Source organism: Mycteria americana, chromosome Z (assembly GCF_035582795.1).
Source record: "Mycteria americana isolate JAX WOST 10 ecotype Jacksonville Zoo and Gardens chromosome Z, USCA_MyAme_1.0, whole genome shotgun sequence".
NCBI classification, from domain to species: Eukaryota; Metazoa; Chordata; class Aves; order Ciconiiformes; family Ciconiidae; genus Mycteria; species Mycteria americana.
Window position 1 is genome coordinate 57898592 of NC_134396.1, and position 21427 is coordinate 57920018.

Genomic DNA, 21427 nt, shown 5'->3' on the forward strand with positions numbered 1-21427 from the left:
CTCTGCGTCCTATAGAAAAAGAATTATTTTTATGACTTGAAGTATAATGTGGATCATTGCTAGCATGGTGTGATTTTTTGATTATCCCTACTTACAGAGTAGAAAAGCATAAAAAAAAAATTTAAAAATCAAACTATATGTTCTCACAAATGACAACTTGGGTGGCATGTGTTTTAATCATTATAAATCAGAGAAATTCAGCCAATTGAGTAGAATTTTACTCTTGTGTATTTGCAAGAGAAACTAACAGGGTTTCCTCATTCTCATAATTTCATACAATGTAGACATGGCATGGGACAAACAGGTGAAAGTTGATTCAAAATACAGAGTCTGAAAGTGGCAATACACAAACAGCACTGCTTTCAACATACCTTTGTTTAAAAACATCCCCGTATTTTTCCCAAGAATGGCTAAGCTAGTAAGCACCACGCTGTACACTAACAGGAACCCCAAAACAGCCCAAAAGCAAGGAAGAACTATTCTTATATGCTCCCAAGACACATTCTTCCTCAACTTAATTCACAAATGACAAAAATGTTTCAACAGCAACTTAAAAAATAAAAATAAAATATTACAAAAGACCCTCCTAAAACAACTTTATCTAATTAATTTGGTTTCTAAATATCTCTATCACTGACAAAGGCCTAAATCAACTTGTTGAATTTCTGGAGCGAGAACCCCATAGGTACACTTACGCCCACCGATGAAATGAAACATCAAGTCTAAAATATCCAATATGCTAGACCACTAAACTTGCAAGTAAACTGTATTCTATCCAACAGAAATTAATTTCACTTTAAGACATTTGCAGGGCTAATGTGCCATAATAAATTCTACTATTAATCAACAGTAAAGTGCTGAATTATATTAATTACCTGAATCGCACTCACATTTATGATCTCCATTTATAGATTTCTTATCAAGTCAAAAGAGCCCTTTCTGTTGTAAAAGCTAAGCTGTTGTGCAAATATTATAAAAATAGGTACTTTAATTAGGAGCTATATACACAACAGAACTTCCGCTTTCTGTTAAGTACAGCTGACATAGTAGAGATGAAAAATCCATGCAAGTATTTATAAAGTTACTTAAAATGAAGAAGGACACTGCTATAGAACTTCCAATACCCTGGCATACAGCCACTTACTATATTAGATGATGTCTAGATCTGGACTGATAAGCATCATGCCACCAACATGCTTTAGTTTCTTTTGTAGCTAAAGTTGATTTGTAAATTTTAAACTACAGCATACATTTGACTTATTTCTCATTAAAGTGTATCATTAAGTTTGAGGTTAAACTTTGAGCAAACTTCACATCTAGTCACATAACCAGCACAAGCAAGACATTAGTGCAAAGGGGAAGGTGTCAGCTGTACATAATGAGGACTCTTCCCCTAACTGCACGATGCAATAAAATGATTTTCAGATTTAAAGTTCAAGTGGACTACAATGAGAAAAAGCGAGATTTTCTTCTCCCAAATTTAGGATGAATTTCCAGAGGATCAAAAGGAAAGCAACCTCAGTTACAGCAGTCAAAAATGTCAAACCCAAGTTTGGAGAGCTGATAAGTAACTCCAAAATTCATCATGCTATGCAGACAGCATTCTCAAAAGAGCTCCAAACAAACTGCAAAACAAAATTGGCATTTAAGTTGAAATTGGCCAACTGCTGCATAGAAATATGCTCACACACAACAGTCATGTTTAAGCCAGTGCATAGAGAAGATAAAAGCACTTATGGTAGTTGCAAATGTTAACAAGTCCATACAACTTGTACAGTCTAGCAATGAGTCCATAGAAAAAGAATAGAGTAAGAGTAGAAATGCTCAAGCAAAACCAAAAAAAGATGACCTTCCAACTGTATAAAATCCACATAACAGTTATAGTAAAAAGACATCAGTGGAAAATACTCAACTCAGTCCCAAACACCCAACAGGCAAATAAGACCAGAATAGACAAGCCTTTGGCAGACAATTTTAAGAATCTAAATATGGCATTACATTTCTAAATAATCCACAAAATATATTATATGGCATATTCATATTAAATACTGGGTAACCAACTCTGCAGATCTGATGCTAACAACGCTTTAGCCAATGAGAGCAAGATGGAGCAAGCTAAGGGAACGCTGGTGTATCACAACAGTGCTCAAGGAAAATATTGTCACCAAGTCGTGCTTCAAAAACAGTACTCTGGGACTCCACACTATCATCTGTGGAGCAAAACAAAGTTCTCTAGCTTTTCAGGGATGTGCCCTGCATAGTATATGTTATGATTCACTATTACACGAGCAGCAAGACACTGCAATGTAGTATGATTTATGGGCTGGATTAAATTTTTTGCTATTTCCTTCTCATCCAGCAAATCACTAGCAGTTTGTTTATGAGAGTTTGTGGCATCAAAGTGTGAACCTGACTTGATAAGAAGATTCATGATGTCTGGATGGTTGTTCAGTGCAGCAATGTGTAATGGACTGTTGTTATCAGAGTCTCTGACATTTACATCAGCACCACATTCCACCAGGATAGCAGTAACTTGTAGAGAGGGGAATTTACAAACTGGGTAGCGACCCACACATGTAGTATTATTGTCAACAGCAAGGTGAAGTGGACTGAAGTTATTCTTCCCTCTAGGCTGAAGCTTAAGAAACTTGTAAATAGTTTGTTTCTTAAAATGCTCCTGTTCTGAGCTGCAAGGTACTTTCTCCAACAAGCAAATTAAATGCAAAATGATGGAAAGGGCTTTGTTCAGCTGTATTGGATCAGGAGGACACTGGGTTTGTTTCATGGCCCGTTCTATTTCAAGAACACTTTTGCACAGTATACCCATGAGATCATCAAATGTGACAGTAGTGCCTAGCAGGCCTTTTGCCCTATCCTGCAGCATGAAGGAGAAAAGTTCAGCAAATGAGAGTAAACTGCTGGCTGTCATAGGGCTCAGTGGATCAAGATTGCTCTGCTGCATGTCCAAAGCATATTTCCATAAATTGATGCAACGCTTGAAGTTTCCAGAGTCTGCATAGACAGCACCTCTGTATCTAATATAGTAGGATGTATCTGGGTGAGAAGGGCCAAGAATACGTTCTCTAATTAATAGTGCTTGCATTCTCATTTCATCAGGGTCTGCAATAAGGTTTTCCAGCTCTTCTGAGCTGTTTACCTCTTTAGCATAATCATATGCCATAATTAGTGTTTGTGGCACAGGTTTGCTCAGGATATTAGTCCTATCACTGTATCTCATTTCCATAGCTCGCTTCCAGTATTTCAAAGCACCAAGCAGATCTCTCTTTTTGTCCACAAACGTTGCTCCCAGAAGTTCCAGAGCATTTATGCGCTCAGCCTTACTGGTCTGTACATGCTGGGTCAGAAAGTCCACGATATTTGTGTGGCCTGTCACACTAGCTGACAGAAGGGGAGTCATTCCATAACCATCCTTTTCCATTTTAGCACAATACTTGAGAAGCATCTTCATGATCTCCAAACTTCCAGATTCCGCACAGTCATGTAATGCGGTGTTTCCTGCAAGAGGAGAAACACAATTACTCGAATCGTAATCAAATTATAGTCCAAACCCCACCATGCTAATAGAAAAAAAATTAGTTAAAAATAGTTTCAAAACCCCAAACATTAACAGATAAAAAAATAGCTGTTTCAACATCTATGGACTATGAAAGGCTTAGATGACAAATCAAAATATTCAAGATTTGATTAAATATCACAGCTGCCAGACAGTTATACACATCATAATGCTTGATATTATTGTGTGAAAGAATTAAACAGGTTTTAAGGACCTTTTTTGTCTCATTATTCCAAAAAACAGAATTAAAACGGAATTCTCCACTACATAAAAGCACAGGAACAGGCAATTCCATTGTGTCAGAAGTCAAGCAAGCGAGCCAAAGACCAGCTTGGCTGAACAGGGAACTTGTGGATCTCAAGAAGAAAGAGAAATTGTATGATCTCTGTAAGCAAGGTCAGGCTTCACAGGAAGATTACAGAGCTGTGGTTCGTAAACACAGGGAGAAGACACAAAAGGCCAAAGCTCAATTAGAGTTGAAACTGGCCAGTGTTGTGTCAGACAACAAGAAAAGCTTTTTAAAGTTACATTAATAGCAAGAGGTGGTCTAAAGAAAACATTAGACTGATACTTGTTGAAGATGGTCACCTGACTAATAGGGATGAAGAAAAGTGGAGGCATTCAGTGCTTTTATTGCCACAGTCTTCATTAATATGGATACCCTGAGCTGCCCAGTCCTCTGAGTCAGAAGACCATGAGCGTAGGAACAGTGACTTTCCATTTGTGGACACTGAAATTGTAAGGGACCAGCTGTATCAGCTCAATGTTCACAAGTCCATGGGGCCTGACTGGATTCATCCCAGGGTACTGAAGGAGCTAGCGGATGTTATGGCAGGACCCCTCTCGATCATCTACCAAAGGTCTTGGGAGTCTGGGGAGGTCCCTGCTGACTGGAAGCTAGCCAATGCTATTCCAATTTATAAGAAGGGCGTGACGAAAGATCCAGGAAACTACAGACCTGTTAGTCTGACCTCAGTTCCTGGAAAAATTATGGAGAAGATCATACTGGGTGCTATTGAAAGGCACTTGAAGAACAATACAATCATCAGGCACAGACAACATGGGTTCACAAAGGGGAAGTCCTGTTTAACTAATCTGATATCCTTCTATGATAAGGTAATCTGCCTAGTGGATGAAGGGAAGGCAGTGGATGTAGTTTTTCTTGATTTTAGTAAAGCTTTTGATACTGTCCCTCACAGCATCCTTCTGGACAAGTTGTCCAACTGTGGGATGAGTGGGTTCATGGCGCACTGGGTGAAGAACTGGCTGAAGGGCAGGGCTCAAAGGGTTGTAATGAGTAGGGCTACATCTGGCTGGTGACCAGTCACCAGCAGTGTTCCTCAGGGCTCAATTCTGGGGCCAGTTCTGTTCCGTACATTCACCAATGAGACAGATGCAGGAGTTGAACACACCATTAGCAAGTTTGCTGATGACACCAAACTGGGAGGTGCTGCTGACTCTCTCATGGGACAAGAGGCCTTGCAGAGGGGTCTAGATAGATTGGAGCATTGGGCAATCATTAATGACATGAAATTTAACAAGTCCAAATGCTGGACTCTGCACCTGGGATTGAGCAATGCTGGGCACAAGTATAAATTGGGAGAGGAGTGGCTGGAGAGCAGCCCTGCAGCAAGGGATGTGGGGGTGCTGGCTGACAGCAGGCTCAACACGAGTCAGCAGTGTGCCCTGGCAGCCAAGAGGGCAAACCGCATCCTGGGGTGCATCCAACACAGCATAGCCAGCCGGTCAAAAGAGGGGATTATCCCGCTGTATTCAGCGTTGGTGCGGCCTCACCTGGAGTATTGTGTGCAGTTCTGGGCCCCACAATTTAAGAAGGATGTGGAGGTCCTGGAATGCATCTAGAGGAGGGCAACAAAGCTGGTGGAAGGGCTGGAAGGCATTCCCTGTGAGGAGCGGCTGAGGACTCTGGGTTTGTCTAGTTTGGAGAAGAGGAGACTGAGGAGCGACCCCACTGCTCTCTACAGCTTCCTGAGGAGGGGAAGTAGAGAGGGAGGTGCTGATCTCTTCTTCCTGGGATCCAGTGACAGGACATGTGGGAATGGTTCAAAGCTGCATCAGGAAAGGTTCAGACTGGACATTAGGAAACATTTCTTTACTAAGAGGGTGGTCAAACACTGGAACAGGCTTCCTAGAGAGGCGGTCGATGCCCCAAGCCTGTCAGTGTTTAAAAGGCATTTGGACAATGCCCTTAGTGATTTGATTTCCTGCTTGACCAACCTGATCTCCTTCTATGACCAGGTGACCTGCCCAGTGGATGAGGGAAAGGCTGTAGATGTTATCTACCTGGACTTCAGTAAAGCCTTTGATACTCTCTCCCACAGCATTCTCCTAGAGAAGCTGGCGGCTCATGGCTTAGGCGGGTGTACTCTTTGCTGGGTAAAAAACTGGCCAGAGGGCCAGGCCCAAAGAGTGGTGGTGAATAGAGTTAAATCCAGCTGGTGGCCGGTCACAAGTGGTGTTCCCCAGGGCTCAGTACTGGGGCCAGTTCTGTTTAATGTCTTTATCAATGATCTGGACAAGGGGATCAAGTGCACCCTCAGTAAGTTTGCAGATGACACCAAGTTGGGTGGGAGTATTGATCTGCTTGAGGGTAGGAAGGCTCTGCACAGGGATCTGGACAGGCTGGATCAATGGGCTGAGGTCAATTGTATGAGGTTTAACAAGGCCAAGTGTCAGGTCCTGCACTTGGGCCACAGCAACCCCATGCAACGCTACAGGCTTGGGGAAGAGTGGCTGGAAAGCTGCCTGGCAGAAAGGGACCTGGGGGTGCTGGTTGACAGCCGCCTGAATATGAGCTGGCAGGTGGCCAAGAAAGCCAACAGCATCCTGGCTTGTATCAGGAATAGTGTGGCCAGCAGAACCAAGGACGTGATTGTGCCCTTGTACTCAGCACTGGTGAGGCCGCACCTTGAATACAGTGTTCAGTTTTGGGGCCCTCACTACAAGAAGGACATTGAGGTGCTGGAGCGTGTCCAGAGAAGGGCAACAAAGCTGGTGAAGGGTCTGGAGCACAAGTCTTATGAGGAGTGGCTGAGGGAACTGGGATTGTTTAGCCTGGAGAAAAGGAGGCTGAGGGGAGACCTTATCGCTCTCTACAACTACCTGAAAGGAGGTTGTAGTGAGGTGGGGGTTGGTCTCTTCTCCCAAGTAACAAGTGATAGGACAAGAGGAAATGGCCTCAAGTTGCACCAGGGGAGGTTTAGATTGGATATTAGGAAAAATTTCTTTACTGAAAGGGTGGTCAAGAATTGGAACAGGCTGCCCAGAGAGGTGGTGGAGTCACCATCCCTGGAGGAGTTAAAAAGATATGGCACTTCAGGACATGGTTTAGTAGGCCCAGAGGTATTGGGTTGACGGTTGGACTAGATGATCCTAGAGGTCTTTTCCAACCTTAACGATTTTATGATTTCACTTTTGGTCAGCCCTGAAGTGGTCAGGCAGTTGGACTAGATGATCATTGTAGGTCACTTCCAACTGAAATAGTCTATTCTATTGAATAACGGATTTTGTATCTGCTTTCAAGTATGAAACAAACTTAAGCTTGCTATCTCCATGTTGTTACACTTTTCCCTTCTTCCCTTGTCAAATTTCCCTTCCCCTCTATCTCCAGCAATGAATAAAAAGTAATGAGATCTGTATCAAAATTAAAGCTGGGCTAACTCAACATTGGCTTTGTTTGCCTCTGCACTATACCTCTTCCTCTCTCTGTCTGCTAACCCTTTTGATTTACATGTTTTGATGCAATAATTGTACACAACAGAAAATACAATCCATCACAACAGGCCCTTCATCTCAGCTGGGGCCTTTGAGACTGCCAGTATATACTGAGGGACCTTGATACTTTGTCGAGCATACGTATATACCTACACAAACTATTCTTAATGCTTTTTTAGGTCTTTATCCTGAAGTCCCACATTAATCCCTCTGCTCCTCTGGTTAGGATTCCCACAGCCAAGAGGAAAAAAATGCCTTCCACACACAACACGCAGCCATCTATCTTATAAGTGTCTTATCATTTACATGCAGATTATTTCCCATCAGCATGATATTGCACAGTCTTTTATTTAAAGCCACTCCGGTTCTAAAACCATGTGGGGAAATTTCTAGTAAGCACTAGTGCCATCTGTTTGAAAACCCTATTCACAAAAAATTAGAAAGCAAGCATTGGACACCACAGTTAAATATTTAACTATTAGGCTTCAAATAGATGAAAATTTTGGTTAACTTTAAATATGAGCACTTCACTGGAGGAGCAGGAAAAAGATGGATACAAACTCTTCTGGTCCCCTTCCAACAACAAAGTCTCTTATGTGGTTGACTGCTTTTAAAATTACACAATTTAAATCTACCTTGTTCTTTACATTATACATACTACAGATTCAGGCATAGTAATTTTTCAGCCTCCCACTAAATTAATATGCAAATTATTAACAGAAACCTTATGTAAAAATCCCCCCTCCAATTAAGATTTCTTACATCATTAGCCCTGCAAATTCCAGTTAACTGCCCAACACATCATCAGTTTCTGTTACACTGTCAGCAAGTTTCCACATTCACAAATGAGACCTTCTTTTCTAAGGGTTCTCTGTCCGTTCACAGTCACCAGATTTGGCTTTTAAAAGTTAGAGAAGTTTCCTGAAACTTCCTTATTTCCATTTTGGGTAGGCTAGTTTTTAATGCCAACAAGACAGCAATTTACAGTGTGCCTTGCTGTTGTATTTCTAGTCACTAACAGAACTACAGTGGTTTAGGAAACAAAGCAGTAGTCTTGAAATCTTCAGCTCATGTTTCGGCTAAGTGTGTATTTGTAGATATATAGTCTACTGATTTAAACAGCTATTTATCTTCAGACACTTTAATTTTTTTTTTTTTACAGGCTCTAATCTCTAGAATGTACAGTTCACTCTTTATACTAGAGTATTTAGCTAATGAAACTCAAATCAAAAGAGTGCCTGAGAGCTAGTCTTAAAAGCTGAACACTGTATAGAAATAAATTAAAACTAAAATGGAGGTAAAGTGTTTCCACTAATACATTCTTTCTGCCAAGAACATATTGTTTACACTGTCTTAAGTAGGATAAATTCAAAATTTAAAGTTAGTACATATATAGGTGTATAAGGAAAAAAGATTCATACTTATTAAATACATTTCAGAAATAGAAAATTTGTTCCATTTTCATTTCAATTATAAGAACCTGATGTAGGTGTATACAAATAATTTTGACATCTTCTAGCTTCATATATGACTTCATAGCATACTTATTTTCTTTCTAACAAGACACAGTAAAAGGACATAAAGTTGAAGAAAAAACACAAAAGCAAAATTCAGAAATAGCTGGTCAAACCATAATGATGGTCCTCTAACTTCAATACCCACTTATCGCCAGCAGAACTAGATACCTTAGATCCACAATGTAGACCTCTATTCTGCGTTCTGAATTAGCAAATTATCACATAGTAGCTTGCTTTTATCTGCTGTTGACAAGCCACCAAGACAAGAAAATGTTCATCCAACACTTTTGCAAGTTTTGGTATGCAGAAAAAGAAGTATGTAGAGACTCAGTCTGTTTAGATGAAAATTTTCTAATGGGTACTGAGCATTTTGCCTTGGTTTCCCCACTAGTATCCCAATCATCCCCTCCTCACTCTTTCTCTTCTAATCTTTCACTTCTCAAAACTTTACATGGAAATTGGTCTGCTGCTTCTTCCTCAAACTTGTTTATAGACCATCTGAAGAAGAACTGACAGCACGTTTCAAGGCCTCTTTGTTGCTCTCAATTGCAGCAACCAGAAGAACAGCGGTAAGAAGGAATCATGCTTACTCAGGACAGAGTCTCAATCCAGGCTCACCAGATACCAAAATTCAGCTGATGCACTAATCAAATTCATACAAAAGATGTGTAAAAAGTTACAAGCTTTTGAAAATAACTCAAGTTTAACAGGTTTTTGCAATTATAGCAGAGCTAGGAACATATTTTGTCTCCCCAACCAGTATTTTAAATGCAAGTTCCAAACACTGGAAAAAACCCCCCACAGAAAATATCAGATTGTTTCATTAACAGACAGTGAACGTAACTTGCAAAATATTCCTTTCCTGAAACATTTCTGAATAGTGGCCAGTGATTTTACTATAATTTACTAACCAGTAAGCTGAGGAAGACACCCCGACACAAAGTGGCACCTGAAATTATCTGTTAGATCAAGATTCACAAAGCTAAATCAGTTCATACAGTGGCAAGTGATTTTCAATCTTTAATACCTTAGGCAATTTTTATCACTAATAGAGAGCATTAAGTCAGGTATAGGTCTGGCCACGCTACAGTATCTACCAAGACCAACAAAATTTCCAATCACAGAAACAGAGATTTAACCAAATATAGGTGAAGTCTGGCAAATTTGGCATGCATAGTTTCTCAGCTATTATTCACTCTGTCCTTGTCACACATCACAGACCAGCAAACTGTGGATACCTCAATACTGAGGAGCGTGAGACCTTGATGGAAAGGTGTCAAAAGCAGACAAATACACAAACTTTCCATTACACATATATTATAAGTCTTCTTGCTATGCTGGAAAAAGTCTAGTTAAAACGCAACTACAGCAGTCAGTCCAGAACTAAAGACTGGCTGGTTCCTCAGACCATCTGCACTCAGTGGTGAAGGCAAAACCAGATGCATCTGGGTGTTGGCTGAGCCACCAGTTAATACAGCAATTTCAGGATATGTTCAATTCCATATACCATCCCTCACAGCAGAGCTCTGAAACACTGGAATTGGCATCTATTTTCTACCTTCAAGACAATATTTTTAAGATATTTTAAAAGTTGTAACATAAAAGCGTATTAAAGACAAATAAACCCAAAGGTATTAGTAACACCAAAGTTCTTACTATTGCTTCACAACTATTAATATATATTTTGCTGGCTTTGACAATAGGATCAATGGCAGCTCTTCGTATTACACATTGTAGATCCATCGCCATATAATGCTGCTCTTGACACTCTTTCATCAATTGCCAAGCATATAAGCTATGACACATTAATACTGAGAAAATCCACACAAATTAAGCTTGGCCATTGTCTGGGTAAATTGAGGTCCAATCCAACAGTATGTCATTAATTTACAATGCAGCTATGCAGAACGTGGAAATATGCTTAAGACTAAGGAATTTCACTACTCTGTCCAACTGGATGTCCTTCATTTAAAAAATACTTTTTTAAATTCGTATTACAATTACTGACTTAAACAGCTTTACTGACAGCATATCAGAAGTAGTGTAATTTTTTTAGCTACTTATATTGTAGTAGCCCCTTAGAGTTAAAATAACCACAGTTATTTTAAGCTGTGTACAAACTAATAAAGTAAGGCCATCACCACTAATTTTTAGTGGCTGCACCTCACTTCAGTTTGACTGGATGGTACGGGTAGAGCAGCGGGAAGGATACATTGTAAAAAAACAAATTGCCATAGACTAGAAGTAGACAGGAGCAGACAGATAGTTGGGAGATGCCAACTTAAAAAACCATAAACCCCAACCTTAAGAAATAACAAGATTAACAGCCATCTACACCTAGCAAGTATCAAGTGTCAAATTTGACGAAGAACTTGAAAGAAAACATGGCAGTGGCCTTAACATCTAATTCATAATCTATGTTCCACAATTGGCCAGGAATTGAACAGTTCAAATAAGTATAGCAAATCATACTATGAATTAACTCAGCCTTTTCAAAAACACTGTATTGTCTATAGTGATAGGAATAAGCAGTGGCTCAACACAATTCAGCAGTTAATTCAATTTTTGTAACATTATTTATTCAGTAACAAACTAAAAGTCAATGTTATATCTACGGCTGTATTAAAAAGGAAAAAGGCTGAGAATAAGTAAAAGTAATTTGAAAGTCATTCTCTTTGATAAACGGTTTTCCAAGGGATACATACGAAGATGTTGGTCAAATCAAAGTATTTTTTTAAAGGTGTGAATGATTTTATTTCAAAAGAGGTTTAATTAAATTTTCTTAATCCATTTTTAATTCCAAAATGATCTGCAGGAATTTAATCACATATATAAGACAGCTAATATTACAACAACATGAAAGGCTCATCATTCAGAAACAAAATTGGACTGGAAATGTTTTGGTAGTCACGGTACTTCTCTGCTAGAGAGTGAGTGCCACTATACTGTATTGCTAATACTACTTACAAACAGTTTCTATCTGTATAAAACTTTACTATTCACATTACCTAATAACTTCCTCTAATTCAAAACAGCAACAAAGAAATGGAATAACCCCACCTCCAGTCCTTCCAAATCTTGCGAAAACAAATTAAGGAAAAAGGTATGATCAGTTGGCACCATAACTTCATGTTTTATTCTTTTGTTACAGTCCACCATTAAAAGTGGTATGAACATTACACAAACACTTCACATATCACAGAACTAATTCTCTAGCTATCCAGTGTTACCAAAAGCTTATGGGAGTGTGTGAGAGGCATTCAAATTCATAACGAGGCCATGTCTTTCTATGTCAGAAGCAAATAATTCCCAAAATAGACTGGTAGCTTGTGCCATGGGAATGAAAGAAAATGAAGCAATGACACAGAAAGTGATTTGACTTGATTTCCAACCAATTAAGTACATCCACTTCCTAATACTTACAAAATGCTTGATCAAATTTCTGGGTAGTAAAACTTACATTAAAATTTAGTATCAATCTGATTTCATATCCAAGATCTTCAAACATAAGAGAAAAAAAGATTTAATTTAAATGACTGACCAGTATGTAAAATTAACCACATGTATTTATTTTTGCAGCCTTACAGGTTATATCAATCATTTTTATAAAGTGAAGTTGTTCATGTAACCTTAATTTTTTTTCTAACAGAGCACTTGAAGTAATTAAGTCTTCCAAGAGTTTTACTGATTTAAAAAAAAAAAAGTATTGCTACATACATACAAGCATGGACAGCGCACAAGAAAACTGCAGAAAAATACATCCCTATGCCTACTATGCATGACAAAGGAAAACTAAAGAATTTCTTCTTAAAGGGAAGACATACAAGTAAAAATTGCAAAGAGCTGCTGATCTCAAATTATTTTAATCTAGTTTCCATATTCTGTAATGGAAGAATTGCTCTCTTGCTCACCAAAGTATTGCACCAGAACTTGTATTATCAAGGTTACCAATAAAAACCATGCTGTTAATAATTTAATTTCAACATAAACTCCTTTTTAGTTGAAATTCAAAAATGTATTCCTTTAAACTGTATCTTCCTTATTTTATTTACAGACATTCCTACTGAAGTTCAGTTTCTACATAACATCACTCATAAAATATCTACAAAATGCAGTGCCCTGTGCCATGTAATACCAACCAAAAAAGGAAAAAAAAAAAAGAAACAAACAAAAAAGGACACAGACCACTTTTAGAGCAAGGGTTTATTCACAAGGGGAAAAAAAGGGGGGGGGGGGGGGAGGGGGAGAAGCTTTGTTTTGTTTTTTTTTGTTTGGTGCTTCCCCCACCAAAATGAATCTCAGCAAGCAGACAAGACAAAAAACCTTAGAAGAGAACAAACCTGTCAGCCTTCTTAATGTTCATTGCAAGATAAAATTAATTATTTTTAATTCATACTAAATCACACTGATCATACAGCAAAGAGTATGAATCTCTCTAATCCCCCTATTTCTAGGTCTGCCAAGTCTGTAGGCTGTAAAAGATTTTCTTCCCCTTACAGCAGGTTTGAGAGTTACACTTTCCAGTACCCCACATGAATGACAATACTGAAATAGCACTAGCCCTTGATATAGTACTACTATACATATATCCTTGATACAGTACCCATAGAGACTGAGGTCTGTATGCTTCTATACTTTCCAAGATGAGCAACCAAAGTCAACAAGCCTTGTCCTCCATATTATTTTACAAAGCTATTCTAATCAAATACTGTGTCAGTAGAATCTAAGAACAACAAGACTGTGAATCATAGTGTTGTTTTGCATTTTCAAAACACATGAGTCCCTCCAACTGCTACGGTAGTATGGAGGATCATAAATGACAAAGAATCAGGGCTTGCAACCAAACATTCCTGTGCAGATCTCAAGAGACACCTAAAGGAACACATAGTCCAGCAGTTCTTACAAAAATTTCTAATACTCAGGAAGAGAAAAATTAGTCTTTTGGCTAGCAGATGAGTCTGCTAACAACAGAAGAGTGACAGAGTTAATAAAGACCACTAGTAAAAACCACAGATATCACCTTGAAGAGAAAGAGACCACATATGAAGCAGCTGAGCAATGGAAAGACTTACAAGCCACGTTCAGAAAAAAATATCTGCCTTTCAAGTGAATATTTTGGAAAAGAATCCTAAATAAGGCCATTACATTGAGACCGTCCTGGCTATCAGCACCTGTGTACTTTATCTATAACTTAACTCGTTAATTGCAGAAAGGAAGGAAATCAATCTCCATTATTGCAGCAAGTCCGGTGGAGGAGGATAAAGCATAACAGAAATTATCAAAATGTGCGTTGCAAATTTTCAATATGCAAGATCTAAGTGTCCTGTCTGGAGTTACAACAGATGTATAAGATCCCTTTAAAATGGTCTGCATGTGAAATAATTTTATTGGCACAATTATATGAAATATTTTATTTTAAATATAAAATCCAACACACACAGCTCCAGGTATATCCCCAAGAGAGCCCAGATCTGTAATCTGAAGGCCCAAAGACTGCTACTGCTTGAATTACAAGAGTAAGCATTTCCTTCCCTACACACAGCAGCCAGATGAAGACCGTGCACAGAAACATGTTAGTGAAACACTGTATTCAATCCAGAGGTCTATTCCGAACATGGTAAAGGAGCACGACTAACAAGCAGATCACTGGCAGGCTTCACAATGCAGCAGAACAGAAAACTGCATACAGATGACACACAGAACATACTCCTTACCCAGCACAAAGCTACGTCTGTGCTTCACTTGAGGTTCAGTTCTAGGGTTCTGCCTCCTCCTGAAAAAACTCAGGTTTCTGCTACTCTAGCATTATCCACACCATTCCTCCTTTTAAGAGCAGCATAAAAGCTTTAAGATCTTTATGTTTTAAGAGGTTTTCTGTGTTGTTTTTGGAAAAAAAACCAAACAAAAAAACCCCAACAACTTGCCATTTGAGATGATATTATATACCAGTGAAACTTACAAAGCTTTGTTATTTTCAATCTGCAGCTTCTTAAACCAGAAGTAATATACTGGAGAAGCCTCTGACAGTGGTAAATTAACTCACTTTGTAAGTGTTGCTTTGGCTGCTTTTTGCTTTTCTACCAAAAAAAAAAAAAAAAAAAATCTACAGATATCTTTGCTGTCTTCCTCAATCCTAAGAGAAAAAATCCCACCCCCTTCTTACCCCAGGTATCAGTTTTCCCCTCTCACTAACACTGTTCATGTAACATCAAACATTTTTTAAAAAATCCTTTGTTTACATTTGTGCTGCCTACATGTTCATGAAAGTTTGGGGAAACTGTGAAAGTTCAGATCTGCAAAACAGCAGAAACAAAGACAACTAAAGGTTTGTACTTTAAATTCAGAACCATTGGCCATCTTTCACAGTATAGCACTTATCTACCCCAAACATTATGTTACCTCCTTCTTCACCACCATCTCCTGTGAGACAGTGCCAGACCTACACTTTACCTCAGTGTAGCATCTTATCCGACTCAGACTCTGAAGTCTTTATGAATATCTTAATCATTTCCTAGCTGCACTTTTACACTTCCACAACTGTCTTTCAAGAACCTCTGCATTCTGAATTTCCACAGTCCAAAAGAGTTTGGGATTCTGCCTGTACTTTAGAAGCAGGATTTCACCACATGTTTGCACCTGCTCTTTCATACCCAGCCTCAGTTGTCACCCTGACTTTTAGATGCCCGTGAACTTACCTATTTTCTCATCTCAAAGTATTTGGATTTTTCCCTGGAACTGTCAACACTTCAAAATATTTTCATACCTTTCCCAGCTCTAGAGTTTCCTGGTTTTCAAAATATGAATAAAGTTCTACCTTGCAATACGAAAATCCAGTGGAAAAACACAAGGAATAGTTCAAGTAATTTTGCCCTCCCCATCCCCCTGATGGTTTTAAGAATAATATCAGGAAAAGAATCTATAGTAACCTCACACAACAGCACCTCTACTGAAGTTATGGTTTTTTTCTTATAAGGAGCATTGTAATTTTAAATGCAGCAAAATGTATAGTAGCTAAAGCTTTTACATCTTTCATAGAACAGTAGGCTTTTCCATATGTGGCGCAGGAAGGGGCCTATCTAAAAAGAGTTCAGATACAAGGATAGCAACAACTTTTACTACTCAAGAGCAGAGCACTCAAGTTCTCTGTATCTCCTTACTACAAGCACAGACACACCAGGTAAACTGTTTAGTACACAGCAGGGAGGAGTAGAAACTGAAAATAATACACAGAGACTTTGAGGGTGAACATGACAATGTAGCATGAATCCTGTTAGAAATACTAATTTTGAAATTAATAGCTACTGAGCATTCTTGCAAAACTAAGTTCAGAAGGTTAGTTCTTGAGCCTCAGCCACTGCAATACCCATACTGTTATAATACTTAGGGCTACCAGTTTTGCTCAGTTCTTCTGTCTTTCCACAGCTGACTTTCACTTTCAGGGTTTACAGCACTTTCTTTCTCTCTTCCTTTACCTCACCACTGCTTATTAAATAACTTCAGAGATTAGACTGCTTTAAGACGCCAAGAAGAAAAAGTATGCTCGTGTCATATCAGAAGGGATTTCCACGTACAAAAACATACTCCACATACTTGACCAACAGATATTACATACACACATCCATTTGTACACATGGCAGTTCAAAGTATAAAATTAATTTTAATAAACTAAAACATATCCAATTCAACTTCTTTTTAAATTTAATTTAAATAAGGATCAGTTATACCTTATGAACCTTTGCTCACGTGCCTAGTCTCGAGTCACACAGAAAGTAAAGGAAGCAGAAAAAGGAAGGAATGAAAATAATAGAGAAACTGAGAGCACTGAGAAAATCCTCAGGAGTGTGTGGCTGCCAGTCATTCATTTAAACAAAGACAAATAACACTAATGCACTAGTAAAGTGAATAACAAGGACCAGTAAAGTAAAGCCTACTCCACCAACACAAAATGAGGGGGAAAAAGAGCTGCAGAGATACATCTTTTTCCTTGTTACATCAGATATTTAACAGCACTGTCCTATTCATACCTATCATATAAATGGATTGGTTTAAAACTAAAAAACAATACACACTTTATATTTAGCTTGTTATTCCAAGAACCCTGTCTAGAAAAATGCCATTTTTATCCTATCACAAGTCCATGATGATTCATAAGCAACCTTAAATCCTTACAGAGGAAGATTTATTTTGCTCTGCCCACCTCTATGACAAATCTGTAGTTTAGCTTTCTTTACATTAAACCCACATATCTGCATGATTTGCTGAAAAAAAGGCATATTTAACTGAACAGCTTTTCCAAAGATTACTCTCATATTTAGCATTTACCAGTATCATACAATAACCTAGACACAAAGTATACTTTAACAGAAATAACTGTAAAGTATAGTATACTCTTATAAATGTAATTAGCCAGAAACAGGCAGTGGGGTATTACACTACAAAAAGGTTTATTAGTGGATTAGGTTTATATATATATATATATATATACACACACATACATATATATATATATATATACACACACACACACACATACATATACGTAAAATATATATATACATACATATATGTAAATAATTATTTTACACATGTAAAATAAGCTGCTGAAACACAATCCTGGCTCAGGGAGCTAAAAATTAACAATAACCTGAAATAATTGGTATGCTTTTCAGGCAAACATGACACCCACATACAAGTTTAAGATGTAATAAAAAACCCAGTGGTTAAACCAAGAGGTCCACATAATTAAGATCACAGCAAAAATGACAGAAATCTTCACTTTGAATGATAACACCAGGGTAATTGTAAACAGAGGCAATGAGATGTCCTTCGTAATCTGTGCACCACTGGAAGTCCTTCGGTTGGGATCACAGTCACCTGCAGCTTAATTTCTTTAATGCTAATATATGTTTTTGTTTACTAACACTGAAAAAAGGTCCAAAATTATTCAAGAATTTGGAGGGAGAGGAGGGTGAAGAGCAAAGTGGTTATTCATTTCCAATGTAGAAAATAATTTTTCTCCTTTATGCATCTTTCCTTGTACTAGCCTTATTGGCACAGGTCAGTTTTACGTACAGCATATTTGGTTTGTTAAGAAACAGTATGAAAAACAAGAGTATATGCTCATATATTTGAATATGTTGCTACACTAGCCTCCTACAAAGAGGAGTTCTCAGCAAGTTTATTAGTTTTTCACACATGCATAAATGTGACATTTCATATGACTAAGTCTTTTTAAGAATTAGGGGTTTAAGATTAAAATGTATCAATTTAGAATGAAATTATACAATCTGTGTTACCAAAGGATTACATTGAAAAAATCCAGTAAAAACATAGCTAAATACACTTTCTCTCTTACTCATCCACTTTATGAGACTAGAAGAGTATTTTTGGATGTCAGCTTCCTAAAGAAGGGTAAATGAGTAACTTTACCCCTACTTACCACAAGGAAAGTGAAAAACTTAACTTACCTTTAACACTTTTTCTGTTAACATCAGCTCCTTTTTCAAGTAAATACTGAGCAATTTCTTTGTGGCCTTTGTAACATGAGATCATCAAGCACGTATGCCCATGACGGTTTGATACTTCCAGGTCTGCTTTGTGCTCCACCAGATATTTTACTATTTCCAGGTGACCATCAAAACAGGCAGCTCTAAGCGGTGTTGAATTTGTCAGAGTTGTATTGTTGACAGATGCACCATGATCTAACAGACACTGAACCACCTTCAAGTGGCCAGCCGCCGATGCTGCCCATAATGGTGGAGCCCCCTCAATGGTCTCACCATCAAAATTCACTGAACCACCAACTTCTATCGATGCAGAGCAATGGTCCAACAGGTACTCCACCATGTCAAGGTGACCATAACGGGCTGCCATCAGAAGTGGTGTGGCACCATTGGTTTTCTCTGACATTAGTATGGCTACCTCTTCTCTTGTTTTGCTTGCCAGTAACTTGGAAAGGAGCCGCAGCTTGCCATCACGAGCTGCGTTGAACACTGCTGTCTTTAGATCCATTTAGTCTGTACCTCTCTGCTTCTTGAAGGATACACGCCTGCCTTTTTCAGTCAGAAGCTTACTGGAAATGCAGAGCCCAAACAGAATGTCCCCAGCTTCTTCTCAGATCAGTGTCACCTAGATGGGACAACATGGAGACTCTGAACAGGGTCCTGACAAAGCACAGGCTGTGCTTGTTATAAATCTGCAAGAGAAAGAATTCTGGATGTTTTCACCTCCTACTTCGCAAACAAGTAACCGCAACTGTATTTTTCTACAGCTATACCTAAACCACTCGCTGCTGTTGTGCACCGACGTCCAGCTGCCTTCCCTGGCACCCCCCCGGGCTGCCCGGTGCCCCCTAAGGAAAGCTGTCGGAGGGGAGGGGGCTGATCCTACCCGCGCGTTATCCACACCACCCGCAGAAAAATCCTCTTCTCCTTTACAGCGTTACGAGCCGTACCCCCGACTCGTTTTGAGGCGTAGCCTAAGGAAAGAGCCCCCCCCCCCCCGCGGTGACCTGCACACACACACCCCACGGGAGAAAGCCAGGCGGGGAAGGCGACACACGCCCCGGCCGCCCCGCTTTGGCCGAGTCTCAGGCGGTAAGGAGAGTCTGAGCCTGCCCTTTCCCTCACGACCACCCTCAGCCCGCCCAGAAGCCCGCCGCGCCCCCTCAGCGAGCCCCCTCCCCCACCCTGCCTCCCCTCAGGGCCCCAAACCCGCTCCCGGCTCCCCCGCGGCCGCCCGGGCCTCCCCGCCCGCCCGGAGCTGGCCAGAAAGGGCCGCCGGGCTGCGGGTTACCTTCCCGGGGCGCCACCGGCCCCCTCCCGCCGCAGCCGTCCTCACAGGGAAGCGCCCGCCGCCGCCCCCCGCGCCCCGTCCAGCTCCTCCATGACAGCCGGCCCCCGCCACCCAGAACCGGCCCTGCGCCCGGGGCGCGGCGCGGCGCAGCCTCCTGGGCGCGGCCGGGACCAATCAGAAAAGGGCGCGGGCGCCCGGCAGCCACTCGCAGCGAGGCTGGGGGCGGGACTACGCCGCCGCTCAAGGGCGGCGGCGAGCGCGGCGGCTGGCCGCTAGGGGGCGGGCGAGGGCGCCCCCCCGCGCCGCGCTCCGCTACAGCGCGAGCGGGCGGCGCGGGGCCTCGGGGCGTGTCCCGAAGGTGGGGGCTGGGTGTGCGGCCCCCCCCCCCCCGCCACGAGGGGACCCCCCTGCCCCCCCGCAGGGCTCTTCGCGTCGGGGGCGGCGCAGCCCCCGGGGCAAAAGACCCCCTGTATATGCCTCGTTAATTGATGCATTCTGGGGGAAGTGTCCGATGTTGGCAGCACTGAGGATGCTCTGGCTCTGGAAAACGTCGCTGCCTGGTGTAAATTTTGCTTATTCTGACGTTGCACGTGGCTTGCTATGGGCTTAGCACATAATGTTCGGTTTATTCCTATAGTAGTAAAAAGGGAGAAAGATGCTAAAAGAGCTGCACCCGAGCGAGGGAATGTAACTTCTGTCACAACCAAGTGTATTATCTGCAAGCCTCAGAAAGGAGGGACACCACATGCAGAAACAAACTTGGAGAAGACCCATGGGCATTAAGAGTCAGCAATTTGGACATTAATTTGCAATGCAAACTGGACACCGCCACCCCCAAACAAAACGAACAAAAAAAAACAACAAGAAGAAGAGAAAACAGTGCGATTCACAATTTTGTGTCCAGAAGCAATACATCACAGCCTGGGTTGCCGTGTGTCCCTTGTACCCTGTGCCAGCAAGAAGGCTGCCAATTGCTTTGTCTGTGAAACTCAGAACCAGAAAGATGAAAACAAACTGACAGGGATTTAGAGAAAAGCAATCAAAATGACTAAGGAGCTGGTGGTATTAGTTTATGGAGAGAGATTAAAAGACGTAGCTGTGTGTAAATGCTAAATTAGAAGTAAGTAGGGGTAAGAAGAATAGAGAACTTTTTCAAGAGATGTGAGTGGAATAGAGGAATTATTTGAAGAGTTTTACAAGCTTTAGTCAACAGCAATAGGGAAGAAAATGAAGGGAGGAAAGTGCATGCTTAGCATCAAAAATAATATCCTGGTAGGGTGGCTCTGTCAAGCCAGAAAAATCATCTAGAAGTTGTGGGAGCTCATGGATAGAGTCATCTGTGACTGGGCTGTGCAAATCATATAAATAAGGTACTGCAGGGAACAGTTCTGTGCTGGAGGGAACATGGAGATGATAACCTGACAGACCTTTCCCCTTCAGTCCCTGGCGTTTTCAGGGCAGGTGGCATGCAGCGCAGTCAGCACTGAAGGGCCTGCAAACTAGAGAGCTTCCTGGTCGCTTGTAAAGTAGCGGATGCAGCAGTGCTTCTACAGATGTCAAACATGGGCATGTTCCCACTCTCTCCCGGCTCTGAGTTAGGCCAAGGTCCCAGGACAGGGTGCTCGGGAGGAAAATTGGGCAGGCAGGCCAGAGGGGAATGGGAACAGCTTCTGCAGAGAGTTCCTGCCTGGACCATGGCAGAAGATGAACCCTGGCACGCAGCTGTGAGGCACACAGACTGTCGGACCACTGGGCTTCTTTAAATAAAAATCTCTGTCTCCTGTGGCAAATAATAGATCTGCATTGA

At 40.7% G+C, this 21427-nt stretch overlaps 1 protein-coding gene across 1 annotated transcript; it reads right to left on the reverse strand.

Annotated features, from left to right (window-relative positions):
- Positions 1–210: 210 nt before the first annotated feature.
- Positions 211–19766, reverse strand: FEM1C (fem-1 homolog C). Its single transcript, XM_075526489.1, has 3 exons — positions 19621–19766; positions 18294–19021; positions 211–3516 (listed from the first exon to the last, which is right to left on the reverse strand). Exons 2-3 carry the CDS (start codon positions 18835–18837, stop codon positions 2207–2209), a joined length of 1854 nt encoding a protein of 617 aa, XP_075382604.1. The 5' UTR covers positions 18838–19021; positions 19621–19766; the 3' UTR covers positions 211–2206.
- Between the last annotated feature and the right edge of the window lie 1661 nt (positions 19767–21427).

Bases quoted from the DNA above. Each gene is read 5' to 3' on its own strand.
- FEM1C (XM_075526489.1), bottom strand. From the start codon at position 18,837: ATGGATCTAAAGACAGCAGTGTTCAACGCAGCTCGTGATGGCAAGCTG. The intron at 3,517-18,293 runs GTAAGTTAAGTT...CTCCTCTTGCAG, and splicing joins TAACAGAAAAAGTGTTAAAG to GAAACACCGCATTACATGAC.